The 14,271-nt window shown below is 41.3% G+C and overlaps 1 protein-coding gene across 9 annotated transcripts in view; it reads left to right on the forward strand.

The window, feature by feature from the left end:
* Nucleotides 1-14,271, forward strand: part of SLC20A2 (solute carrier family 20 member 2) — a 106,807-nt gene that overhangs the window by 77,152 nt on the left and 15,384 nt on the right. For all 9 annotated transcript variants that reach the window (XM_047855332.1, XM_047855330.1, XM_047855335.1 and 6 more), the window contains 3 exons: nucleotides 797-913; nucleotides 5,919-6,122; nucleotides 7,669-8,260. In XM_047855332.1, coding sequence (XP_047711288.1) covers nucleotides 797-913; nucleotides 5,919-6,122; nucleotides 7,669-8,260 — 913 coding nt within the window. The remainder of the gene's footprint in view (nucleotides 1-796; nucleotides 914-5,918; nucleotides 6,123-7,668; nucleotides 8,261-14,271) is intronic.

The raw sequence follows: 14,271 nt of genomic DNA on the forward strand, positions 1-14,271 counted from the left end.
TGAAATGTGCCTGTTGCCACCAGTGCCAGAAAATGGACAAAATTCGGAGTGATGAGTTCTGGAATGCAGTGCCAGGAAAATATGATGCTCCTAAACCATGTGCCCTTCTGCCCTTTTATTGGCTAATGTAATTGCAACTTAGTATGCATTATTGAATTTTAATGAAAAGTTTTTCTATAATTACATGAGATGACAATTCAAAGAACAGTTAAATTTGGAGGTCAGTGTCCTTTTATAGAACTTTTATCTCCAAGCTGACTTTAAAAAGGTTTGTGTATGTGGTTAGAGTGTCATGGCCATTTAAAGCAGAGCTGCTGACTACTGAGAAACCCAAAGAGGCAGCAGTCAGCAGCCTGGTGCAGGGTTCCAGACCTCAGCTGCTCACTGCCATGGGAGTGGGCTGATGTCAGGACAGAAGACGACAGCATCCTTTCTTAGCTATATATGGTCCACTCCGGAACTCTGTAACTTAGATATTGAAATAATATGTAAATGGTTTTATTCCAATTTAATATGCTGTTTGTGCCACATTGATAAAATTGTAATAGTTAGCTTACTACTCAGTTTAACCACATATTGACAAGGTATAGTGTGTCTTAAACACAGGGCACATGGGAACGTTCCAGGGACAGCTTTCTACCCCAAAAACTATAGCACATTGTTTTGGTTGAAAGTTTTATTAAATACAAAACCCAGGTGATTAGTTTTGGATTTGGGGAATGTAAAGTATGTTGATATGAGCATGACCTTTCAGAAAGTATCCACCAACAACACCACTGTCCTTTTTACTTTCCAGTGCTTGGTCTGGTCCTTCCCATATGGGCAATAGCACTCATCTCCTTTGGTGTTGCACTGCTGTTTGCCCTTTTTGTATGGCTCTTTGTGTGTCCATGGATGCGGAGGAAAATAGCAGGTAAGGGCTTTTTTATTCTTCTGGTTTACAAAAATCCTGGTTCCTGGGGCTTCAGGTGTAATCCACAATTACCCTTACTAACAGAGGGAACTGGATGCATGAATAACCCTAGAACATAGCACTGAGATACATGCCCCATCCTTGTCTCTTGGCTCCTAACTGCTTTCTGGCTCAAACTTTTTCTTTGTAACTTGTGACTGGAATGAGCAGTAAGGTCCTGGTTGCCTCGTATGACTGGAAGTTAACTACTGGTCAGGTTCTACCAGCCCCATGAAAAGCATGAGTCTTCAGGGAAATGCAGATTAATAACACAGTAAGATATCCATCCATTCACATCCACAGGAATGGTTAAAAGTAAACAGACTGACATTTCAAAATATTGATGAAGAAGAATAACTAGAATTTTCAGACGTTTATGGTGAAATATAAAATGGTACAACCAGTTGGAAATTTGAAGTTTCCTGTCAAGTTAGACATACATTTACCACATGACCCAATAATTCTACTCCTAGATATTTATCCAAGAGAAATGAAAATGTACATTCATAGGGGCACCTGGGTGGCTCAGTTGGTTGTGTGTGACTTCAGCTAGGTCATGATCTCATGGTTCATGGGTTTGAGCTCCACGTCGGGCTCTGTGCTCACAGCTCAGAGCCTGGAGCCTGCTTCAGATTCTGTGTCTCCCTCTCTGTCTGCCCCTCCCTGACTGTGTCTCCGTCTCTGTCTCTGTCTCTCTCTCTCTCTCTCTCAAAAATAAATACACATAAAGAAATAAAAAATATATATGTTCATAGAAAGACTTGTATATAATCATTTTGTCATAACAACCAGAAACTAGAAACAACCCAAATGTTCCTAAATAGGTGAAAGGATAACCAAATTGTGATATATTCATGCAATTCAAGCCTCCATAGCTGTAAAGAGAATGAACTAACCACAGTATAATGAATTTCACAGACATTATGTTGAGTAAAAGAAGCCAGATACAAAATAGTACATCCTATATGATTCCAGGGAAAATTAATCTATAGCGATAGAAAACACTAGGTGCTGGAGATGGTGGGGGGTTTCCAGGAGACTAATGGCAAAGGGGCACATGGGAACGTTCCAGGGACATGGAAATGGAAGTGTTCTCTGTCCCAGCTGTGGTAGTGTTTATAGGCTGTACTCATCCATCACAGGTCATCTGTCTGCATGTTTAAAATGTATGAATTTTATTGTATATAAATCATATTTCAACAGAATTTTTCAAAAAGAAGAATATGGATCAGAAAGCTACAAGAGCTACTATTCTGTCCTTAGCAACATAGTTCTAAGCCTTAAGGCCACATGCTGTTACAGGGCTCTCAGATGAAAAGAAGTATTTACTTTCAGCCTCAGAGTGTGCCTTATGATCCTGTTTCAGTGTGGACATATCTCAGTTTGAAAATCCATATTCCAAAGAAGGACAGAACAAATGAGACATACCATGTTCACAAATTAGAAGACTCAGTATCATTAAGATGTCAGTTCTTGTCAAATTGTTCTCTAGATTTAACACAGTTGAAGTTAAAATCCAAGCAGGTTATTTTGTAGATTTAGACAAGCTGCTTTTAAAATCTATATTGAGGGGCACCTGGGTGGCTCAGTCGGTTGAGCATCCGACTTCGGCTCAGGTCATGATCTCACAGCTCGTGAGTTCAAACCCCATGTCGGGCTCTGTGCTGACAGCTCAGAGCCTGGAGTCTGCTTCGGATTCTGTGTCTCCCTCTTTCGCTGTGCCCCTCCCTCATTCATGTTCTGTCTCTCTCTCAAGAATAAATAAAACATTAAAAAAAAAAAAATAAAATCTATATTGAAAGGAAAAGGAACTAGAATAGCCAAAACACTTTTGAAAAAGAACAGAGTTGGAAGATTCATACTACTTTACTCAAAGAGTTAATATAAAGTGACCAGACTGTGTGGTATTAGTGAAGAGATGGACATCCACATTAATAAAACAGAACTCGAGTCTAGAAATAGACCCACACAAATCTGGCACATTGATTTTTAACAAAGTACAGAGGCACTTCAGTGGAGAAAGAATCATCTTTCAACAAATGGTATTGGAATATTCGGACATCTGTATGCCAAAAAAAGAACCTTGACTTAAGCCTTACACCTGTAAAAAAAACAAACAAAAAAATTAACTCAAAGCATAGCATAGATTTAAACAAAAATAGAAAATGAGAAGACTTTTAGGGAAAAAAATAAAATACATAAAATTTGCCCATTGTTTTGGAGACATTCAAATTGGTGTCTATGGTATCTCATGATTTCAGTTTGTACTTCTGTGATGACTAGCGATGTGGAGTACCTTTTCATAGACTTATTTGCCATTTATATAGCTCTACTGATGAAGTGTCCAAATTTTTTGCTCATTTTTTTCACTGCAATATTCTTGAAGATTTCTCTATATATTCTGAATACAAGTCCTTTGTCAGGGGATTTGTAAACACTTCTAATCTGTAGATTGTCTTTTCATTCCCTTAATAGTGTTTTTCACAGAACAGTAGTTTTAATTTTGATGAAGTGCCATTTATCAACTTTTTTTAATTTTTATTATTTTTTTTTTTATATAAAGAGAGGATGAGCATGAATGGGGGAGAGGGGCAGAAGGAGAAAGAATCTCAAGCAGGCTTCACAGCACAGAACCCAACACAGGGCTTGATCCCATGACCCTGGGATCATGACCTGAGCCGAAATTGAGAGTTGGACCCTCAACCAACTGAGCCACCCAGGGGCCCCACAACTTCTTTTTTTATAAATTGTGTTTTGGGTGTCACATCTAAAAATTCTTTGTTTCACCCACTCATAGAAGTTTTTTCCATTTTAAAAATTTTATAAAAATACAAAGTTTATGGTTTCATTTATATGACATTCTGAAAAAGACAGAACACGGGAAGAGACCAGGTCAGTGATTGCCAAGGAGCTGGGCAGTGGGTCTTACTACCAGGGGAGCTTTGGGAGGTGATAGAACTTTTCTGTATCCTGATTGTGGTGAGGGTTACATGAGTCTAGACATGTCTTAGAATCAGGATGGGCACACAAATACATAGTTCACTGCATGTAAATTTTAAAACAAAAATTAAAAATATCCACATTAATACATACAACTTCAGACTAAATAGTAAAGCCACATCAATAATGGCTGGATGGGGGCGCCTGGGTGGCTCAGTTGGTTATGTGTCTGACTTCGGCTCAGGTCATGATCTCACGGTCCGTGAGTTCGAGCCCCGCGTTGGGCTCTGTGCTGACAGCTCAGAGCCCGGAGCCTGTTTCAGATTCTGTGTCTCACTCTCTCTATGCCCCTCCCCTGTTCATGCTCTGTCTCTCTCTGTCTCAAAATAAATAAACGTTAAAAAAAAATTTAATAATGGCTGGATGAATTGCTGCTGCTTCTCCTGTGTGGCTGCTCCCTGCTCTCTGCTGAAAATAACTATCCCTCCACCATTCATACAGACTACTAACTGAAGATGAGCCCCTTAAACATACTGCTTGTCTGGTTTAACCCATAGGAATGATCAACTATACTTCAATGCTTTGATTTTTTAAACATTTTTATAAATGTTTTTACTTATTATTTTGAGAGAGAGAAAGACACAAAGCACAAGCAGGGAAGGGGCAGAGAGAGAAGGAGATACAGAATCTGAAGGCTCCATCCAGGCTCTGAATGGTCAGCACAGAGCCTGACAGGGAGCTCAAACCCACGAACTGTGAGATCATGACCTGAGCCGAAGTCGGACGCTTAACCAACTGAGCCACCCAGGCGCCCCACTAAATGTTTTGATTTTTAAAGGCTTTTCCTAATAGCTTTCTTGCCGAATAGACTATAAAATCTTTGCTTTCCAGCTTAATGCTATAACAGCAGGAAACTGGTATTGCTCCCAATAGGCTTCTGAGGAGATTTTGTTTTATCAATGCCATATTTTGTTAGTTCAATATATATTTCTTGGTCTAATATTTTAAGTATACACTAGTGATTAAGGTCATGGACCATAGAGCTAAAATGCCTGCATTTTACCACCTGTGTGGTTCTGGGCAAATGACTTAATCTCTCTGTGTACTTCAGTTTGCTCATTAATAAAAAGCAGAAAATAATAAAACCTGTCTCATGTAAGTGTTAACAATTTTTGCTTAATTGTTGTAATCTTTACAAATATTGTCTTCTCTCATTTTGATTATAAGCACCTTAAGGTCCAAGATCTAAAAAAAAAAAAATCTGTCTGTATTTCTGACTGTATACGTGGATACAGGGAGGTGACAGGATTATGTGAGTATATCCAGCAGAGAAGAATACTTCCATTTTAGTTCTGTAGGTGAGAGCTTAGAAATTTGCCCAGGAGAATCTACAAGCAGCAAGATCATTAAATCAGCACCACATATAAGATCTGATTAAAAAGAATCCTATAGAGCTTTAAAGCAGCTTTTTTAAAAAAAATTATCTTTTGAAAGTAAAAGATTTTTAAAAGTAATTAGGATCTCTCTGTTCCTTTTTGGAAAATGATTTACTTGTTTTCTAAGATTTGGTGACCTGGAGAAATCAGAGACCAGTAATTTATTGAACAGAAGAAAACCAAACAGACTATAACTAATATCTCTGAAGACAAAAAGGATAAACATTTCAGTGATTTTGAGGTTAGTTTAAGAAAATAGAAGGCCAGTCCAGATGGTCGTAGGATTACAGAGTACTAGTGGTGGAAGGGACTGTGGGGACTGCATCTAGCCCTCTCAGTTTGTTGGTTTTGAAGGAGATAATTGAGGCCTGAGCCTACCCCTCTTGTCCTCAGTAGCTGAATTTTCTGGCTTGAGTTTCCCAGATAATTGATTGAAGTCTCCTCTTCATTTTTTCTATTTAGCTACAACTATTTTTTCATTTTCAAAGTTAAATACTAAAGTATAAAGATAAATGCTCACTTTTATATTCGCTTTTCAATAACAAGATCTCTAATTTCAGAATTTTCAGTTATACCTATATTTTCTTTAGGCAAATTACAAAAAGAAGCTGCTTTATCGCGAGTTTCTGACGAAAGCCTCAGTAAAATTCAGGAAGTGGAGTCCCCAGTATTTAAAGAGCTACCAGGTGCCAAGGCTAATGACGACAGCACTGTCCCTCTCACGGGCTCAGCTGGGGAGCCATCTGGAACCTCTGAAGGCACATCAGTGGGAAACCACCCCCGGGCCTCCTACGGTAAGGTGTGCACAGAGGGTGTGGGGTTTCCATGGTGGTAGAGAGCAGTTCCTAGGGGCCCAGTGAGCAGGGGACACCAGCCAGGCTGCCTGTGGGTGATTAGGTTTTATTTATATATTAAAAAAAATTTTTTTAATGTTTATTTGTTTTTGAGAAAGAGTGAGGGAGAAAGAGGCAGAGTGTGGGTGGGGGAGGGCAGAGAGAGAGAGGGAGACACAGAATCTGAAACAGGCTCCAGGCTCTGAGCTGTCTGCGCAGAGTCTGACTCGGGGCTTGAACTTGTGAACCACGAGATCATGACCTGAGCTGAAGTTGGAGGCTTAACCAACTGAGCCACCCAGGCGCCCCATGGGTGGTTAGGTTTTAATGCACAAAAGTGTCCCTCAGTTTTATGTTTTGGGGTAGTCCAGGGGCTAAAGAGGTCTCAGAAGACCATGCAGTCAACAGAGCAAGCTCACTCTGGTCCTGTGGTTTTCTTCCAAGAGATGTTTATAGTCTCATCAACGGCACCAGGGCCCACACACCACCTCTCTGCAGCTCAGTCAACTGCACCTGCGTCTTCCATGTCGCAGTTTCCTGGTTGCCAAAGATTGGCTTTTCCAGCTTGCTAAGCATGCCTTCCACATGGAGGACATAAAGAGAAAGCCTAGTGTAGCATCACAGAAACCTCAAAAAACGTCAAGATTGTCCTGCCGTCTTGGGGGTTCTTTTGTCTCGTAACATTTGTGGTTAAAGATCGGTGAGCACCAGCCTCTGCCAGGCCTGTTGGGACAGCTTCCCGCCTCCCTGCAAGGTGGGGCCTTGGCACCTGCTTTCACTTCCCATAGGTGCGGTCTCAGACTTGACCCAAAGAAAGCAAATGAATTTTGGTCCGCTGATCTGACAGATAACTGCCTTTGACATTTATGATTGGCCTTTAAGGAACACCTACAAATCTATCTCATAGCGAACTGGATTTTGTCTCTCACGCATGAAGTTTTCCTCAAATAAGTTCCTTATAAAGATTCTCCCTTTATTGGTTACTAGAAACAGGAAAGAGTGCCGTAGTCATTTCTGGAAGATGCTTTTTAAAAAATGTTTATTCATTTTTGAGAGAGAGAGACAGCGTGTGAGTGGGGAAGGAGCAGAGAGAGAGGGAGACAGAATCCGAAGCAGGCTCCAGGCGCTGAGCTGTCAGCACAGAGCCCCAGAGCCTGACACGGGGCTCGAACTCACAAGCAGTGAGATCATGACCTGAGCCGAAGTCGGACACTTAACCAACTGAGCCACCCAGGCGCCCCTGGAAGATGCTTTTTAGGAGAGCTTAAATAACATCACTTTCAAAGTTTTGCCCATGTGTTGTATGTTCCAAGTTCCCTTTTTCATTTTAACTGTATTGCATGCTCTTTATAATTAATTTGGAAAATAAAGCATGTGGAAAAAGATTGAAAATCACCCATAACCCAAATTTCCAGAGATCACCACCATAAAGGATGAGGGATATTGCCTTACAGAAACGATTTATATTCAAAAGCTAGAAAATAAGACTCCTTTTAACCCATTTCAGGAAGGGCACTTTCCATGACTCACGGCTCTGCAAAATCACCCGTCTCCAACGGCACCTTCGGCTTTGACGGCCACACGAGGAGTGATGGGCACGTGTACCACACGGTGCACAAAGACTCGGGGCTCTACAAAGACTTGCTGCACAGGATTCACTCAGACAGGGGCCCCGAGGAGAGGCCCGCACAGGAGAACAACTACCGGTTTCTGCGGCGAAATAACAGTTACACGTGCTACACGGCAGCCATCTGTGGAATGCCTGTCCACTCGACCTTCAAAGCTGCTGACTCGTCATCTGCGCCAGAGGACAGCGAGAAGCTGGTGGGGGACGCCGTGTCCTATTCTAAAAAGAGGCTTCGCTATGACAGCTACTCAAGCTACTGCAATGCGGTAGCAGAAGCTGAGATAGAGGCCGATGAGGGAGGTGTGGAAATGAAGCTGGCATCTGAGCTGACAGATCCCGACCAGCCCCGAGACGACCCTGCAGAAGAGGAGAAGGAGGAGAAGGACACAGCCGAGGTCCACCTCCTGTTCCATTTCCTGCAAGTCCTTACTGCCTGTTTTGGATCCTTTGCTCATGGTGGCAATGACGTGAGGTAAGTCCATCCCTTCATCCAGCAAGTATGTCCGGAGGGTCTGCTCGTGCACCAGGCACTGCTGTGGGTATCAGGATGCAGCAAGGAACAACAGACACAAATCCCTGTCACCAGGAGTAAACAAGTAAATAGGTGGCGTGTGTAGTATGCCTGGAGGTGTAAATGTGCAGGGGAAAATCAGGTAGAAGGGGGGATGGGAACATCTGGAGGACAGCAGTGTTGGCTAGGCTGCTCAAGTGAGGGTTCCCTGAGTGAGATCTGAAGGGGTTGAGGGAGCCAGCTGTGTGGGCATCGGTAGGAGAGCATTCCCAGGACAGCAGGTGCAAAGGCCTGAGAAAGGAGTGTGCCTGGTGTATTCTAGGAAGAGCAAGGAGGCCACGGAGGGAGAGAATGTGGACTGTAAGGTCAGCAGGTCTCAGAAGCCTGGAATATGTAGAGTCTCTGCTCTCTTCCTATGAGCTGGGAAGCCCTACACAAGTCACTTGATGCCCTAAAGCCTCAGTGTCCCAATCTATAAAATGGGAGTAAAACTAGTACCAACCTCAGGGGTTTCTATGGGGATTAAGTGAGATACTTTATTTAATGTGCTTAGGATGGTGTTTCTCACATAATCAGTATCTGTGTATTTTCATTATTATTATTATTGTAACTATCATGCAGGCCTGATATTTCTGTCCAAATCAGGGAAACATGCTGTTGTTGTATTTCTTATTGCCCAGATATATGACTCTCCATGTTATAGCTGGGGGTTTCCATATACCACCTAACCACATGTAATTCAATTTCTGTTCTTTTTAAAAAGTCTTGCCACCAGGCAAGATGTCTGGACATTTTGGGTTCTGCTCAATGTTATATAGGTGTTATCATATTACTGTATTTGAGGCATCATTCTTTGTCCTAGCTTGATTTTTTGACTGCCCCACACCCAGCACCACCCTACTTCCTCTTCCTCCTGATCAAAAAAAAATTTTTTTAAGTTTTTATTTACTTGTTTTGAGAGAGAGAATGTGTGCACAAATACAGGGGAGGGGCAGAGAGAGAGAGAGAGAGAGAGAGAGAGAGAGAGAGAATCTCAAGCAGGGTCTGTGCTGTCTGTACAGAGCTCAACATAGGGTTCGAGCTCACAAACTGTGAGATCATGACCTGAGCTAAAATCAAGAGCTCAGACGCTTAACCGACCAAGCACCCAGGTGCCCCCTGATCAAAAATTGAGATCCTGGTACTGGCAAAGTGTTATGAATTGGGTCCCTGTTCTTTGGAATTTAAATTCCAGTTGGGGAGATTTTAAAAAAGCATGTACATGGACAAACCACCCCAAAACAGTATTTCCAGGCCTAAGGAGGATCCAGGCAGTGGCTGCTACAGGTGACTGGAGTTTAAAGCTTGCAGTTTAGGGACTGGTTTTGAGGCTTCTGAGTACAGATTTGGTCTGATAAAAGCAAGTTCTGGAAGTAATGTAACCGTGAAGATAAGGCTTCTATTCCTTTAACAAAAGATTATTAAGTATAGTCCAGGCCTCAGTGCTGAACCATTTATAACCTCTTCTAATCCACTTTAAGTCGGTCCTTTGAGGTCGTAAGTGGTATCTTTCAAAGACAGGGAGTCTGAAGCTGAGATGTGATGTTTCTTGCCCAGGATCACATAGCTAGTGAGAAGCAGACTTGAGAGCCAGTTCTTCCTGACGCTCAGCCTCCACTGTGTCTGCTTGGTGTCGGGTGGGCTGAGGTGGGGAGACCAGGGCTGCAGATGCCCGGCGTTGAAAGCCTGTGTGTGCTTCTGCATGTAGGAGCTTGGACTTATCAGTCCATCCTAACAACAGGTAAAAAAGTGGGCACACTGAAAAATCAACAGCTCCCCTTGAAGCCATAAGAGAGAGGGGGACACAGGGCAACCACTGCCCCCAAGACAGGTACGAGAGAGAGACGTGTACAGGGAATAAGGGAGGACAGACTCTCGAGTGGAAACTGCTCTGGGAACCAGTGCCAGGGAGAAAAACCTGAACTGTAAGGATGAGTTCCTAAAGTCAGTAGAGACTCCAGGGAGAGCCAGTGGGAGGGGCCCGCACAAGATTGTCAGCTTTATATCTAGGAGCCCTAGCTCATCCTCAGTGAAAATCAGAGAAACTCCCCTCCTCCCTTGCATCACAGGGAGAGGGAAAGTAACCATTTTGATGTACCCAGAGCACTGTGTTCTTAACAAGCCTAACCCTGAGGGAAAACTAGTTAACGGGAGCCTAACCTGCTGGGTTATTATCACAGGCTAACCTGGAGGAAGGGAAATACCCAGCTGCAGCCCACTTGAGCCACCCTATCCTACATAAAGGGGGAGAAGAAAACCTGAGAAATACTTGTGAAGTTCACAGTCCAGAGGCATAGGCTCATGAAAAGACAGAGATCTAACCATAGGACTCTAGAGTGCTTCCTCGCCCTCCTGCATTTCACCACCATGTTCCTTACTAAAGGCTACTTACAGCAGTTCCTTTTGCCTGGTACATGGTATCTGCCTATCAAGAAAAAATTACGAGTTATACCAAAAGGCAAAACAACAACAACAACAAAAAAAAACCAATTGGAAGAGACAGAGCGGGCATCAGAACCAGAAATGGAAAGGGGTGTTGGAATGATCATATTAGGAATTTAAAACAACCGTGATTAATACACTAAGGGTTCTAATGGATAAAGTAGACTGCATGCAAGAACAGATGGGGCAATGTTAACAGAGACTTGGAAACTGTAAGAAAGAACCAGAAGGAAATACTAGAGATAACACTGTAACAGTGTTTTTGTTTTTGCTTGTTTGTTTTTCATTTGAGAGACAGCATGTGGGGGGGGGGGGAGCAGAAGGGAGGGGGACAGAGAGAGGGAGGGAGAGAGCGAGAAAGAGTTATCTTAAGCAGGCGCCACTCTCAGTTCAGAGCCCTATGAGAGGCTTTAAGAATCCGCATTGGGGATGATGGGCATTGAGGAGGGCACCAGTTGGGATGAGTTGTATGGAAACCAATTTGACAATAAATTTCATATTAAAAAATTAAATTAAATTAAATTAAATTAAATTAAAAAAAAGAATCTGCATTGGGGGGTACTTGGGTGGCTCAGTCGGTTAAGCATCCAACTTTGGCTCAGGTCATGGTCTCAGAGTTCATGGGTTAGAGCCCCGTGTCAGAGCCTGAACCCTGCTTTGGATTCTGTGTCTCCCTCTCTCTCTGCTCTTTCCTTGCATACTCTCTGTCTCTCTCAAAAATAAACATTAAAAAAAAAAAAAAAAGAATCCACATTAGGGTCTGTGCTGACAGCTCAGAGCCTATAGCCTGCTTCAGATTGTGTGTCTTCCTCTCTCTCTGCCCTTCCCTCACAGTCTCTCTCTCTCTCTCTCTAAAAAAAAAATGAAAAAACATTAAAAAATGAAAAAAGGTAAACTCATCAAAATTTGTGGGATGCAGCAGTGCTAAAAAGGAAATTTATACCATTGAACACGTATATTAGGAAAAACAAATACATAAAATCAGTATTCTCAATTCCCACCCAAGGAAACTAGAAAAAGAGGAGAAAATTAAATCCAAAGTAAGCAGAAGAAATAATAAGAATTAGAACATGAATCAGTGAAATTGAAATCAGGAAATCAGAAGAGAAAATCTGTGAAACCAAAGGATAATTTTTTGAAAGATCAGTTGATAAGTCTCTAGCCAGACTAAGAAAAACACAAATTACTAATATCAGAAATCAGGTCTTCACTATATATTCTATGGACATTAAAAAAATAATGCTATAAACCATTTTGTGCCCTTACATTTGATAACCTAGATGAAAAGGACTAATTCCTTGAATGACACACTTTGCCAAAACTCACAAAAGAAGAAATAGACACTCTGAATAGACCCGTACCTATTAAAGAGATCAAATCAGTAATTAATAACTTCCAAAATAGAAAGCATCAGGCCCAGATGGGTTCACTGGTGAATTCTACCAAATATTTAAGGCAGAAATTATACCAATTCTCTACAATGTCTTTCAAAGGATAGAAGTAGAAGGAATACTTCCTAACTTACTCTCTAAGACCAGTATTACCTTATTACCCAAACCAGAGAAAGACATTAACATAAAAGAAAACTATAGACCAGTATCCTTCATGAACATGGATGTACAAATCCTCAACAAAATAAGTAGCAAATTGAATCCAGCAATATATAAAAAGAATGACCATGACCATTTGGTCACCATGACCAAATGATATGTATATTTTTAATGTTTATTTATTTTCGGGGGGGGTGGTGGACAGAGGATCCAAAGTGGACTTCATGCTGACAGCAGCGAGCCAGATGTGGGGCTTGAACCCACGAACCATTAGATCATGACCTGAGCTGAAGTCATACACTCAACTGACTGAGCCATCCAGGTGCCCCATGACCAAGTGATATTTATCCCAGATAAAGAAGGCTGCTTCAACACTCAAAAATCAGTTAATGTAATCCATCACATCAATAGGCTAAAAAGGAGTTAACAGAATTCACCACCTATTCATGATAAAACCTCTCAGTAAACTAGGAATAAAGGGGAACTTCCTCAAATTGATAAAGAATATTCACAAAAGACCTACAGCTAACATTATACTTAATGGTGAAAAACTCAAAGCTTTCCCACTGAGATCGGGAGCAAGGCAAGGATGTCCTCTTTTACCACTCCTTTTCAGCTTATACTGAATGCATAGCATTCTAGCTAATGCATAGGAGAAGAAAAGGAAATAAAAGATATACAGAATGGGAAGAAAGAAAGAAAACAGATGACATGATCATTTATGTAAAAAATTGAAAAGAATCAACAAACTCCTGAAATGAATAAGCAGTTAGAGCAAGGTTGCAGAATACGAGATTAATATACAAAAGTCCATTGCTTTCCTACATACCAGTAATGAACAAGTGGCATTTGAAATTAAAAACAGAAAACCATCCACATAGTGAAATATTTCTGCGAAGCTGATGAATAAAATTAAAGAATGATATAAATCGATTTTCCATGTTCAAGGATAGAAAGACTCAGTATTGTCAAGATGTCAGTTCTTCCTATCTTGATTTATAAATTCAGTGCAGTCCCAGCAAGTTATTTTGTGGATATCAGCAAACTGATTGTAAAGTTGATAAAGGCAAAAGACCTGGAGTAGCCAACACTGTCTTGAAAGAGTGGGACAAAGTTGAAGGACTGACACTACCCAACATCAAGACTTACGATATAGCTACAGTAATCAAGACAGTGTGGTATTGCTGAGAGAAAAGATTAATCAGTAAAACAGAATAGAGCCCAGAAATAGACTCCCATAAATATAGTCAACTGATCTTTGACAAAGGAGCAAAGGAAATACAGGGGAGCAGAGAGTCTTTTCAACAAATGGTGCTGGAACAACTAGATATCCATGTGCAAAAAAACCAATCTGCATGCAGACCTTACACTCTTTACAAAAAGTGACTGAAAATGGATCACAACCCTAAATGTAAAGTGAAAAACTATAGCACTCCTGGTAGATAACACAAGAATAAACCTAGATGACCTTGGGTATGGAAATGACTCTTTAGATACAATACCAAGGGCACAATCCTACTAGATAAACTGGACTTCATTAAAATTAGAAATTTCCGCATGATGAAAGTGTCAAGAGAATGAGAAGACAAGCCAGAAACAGAAAATATTTGCCAAAGATGTAGCTGATAAAATAGTAATATACAAAGAACTCTTAAAACTCAACAATAAGAAAACAACCCAATTAAAAAATGAGCCCAACACATTACCAGACACCTTGCCAAAGAAGATACACAAAAGGCAAACAAACATATGAAAAGATATTCCACATCGTGTCATTAAGGAAATGCAAATTAAAACAATGAGATACTACTATGGAACTGTTAGGATGGCCAAAGTACGGAACCCTGACAGCACCAAATGCTGACAAGGCTGTGGAGCAACAGGAACTCATTCGTTGCTGGAGGGAGTGCAAAATGGGACAGCCACTTGGGAAGACAGTTT

This window comes from Prionailurus viverrinus, chromosome B1, assembly GCF_022837055.1.
Source record: "Prionailurus viverrinus isolate Anna chromosome B1, UM_Priviv_1.0, whole genome shotgun sequence".
Lineage (NCBI taxonomy): Eukaryota > Metazoa > Chordata > Mammalia > Carnivora > Felidae > Prionailurus > Prionailurus viverrinus.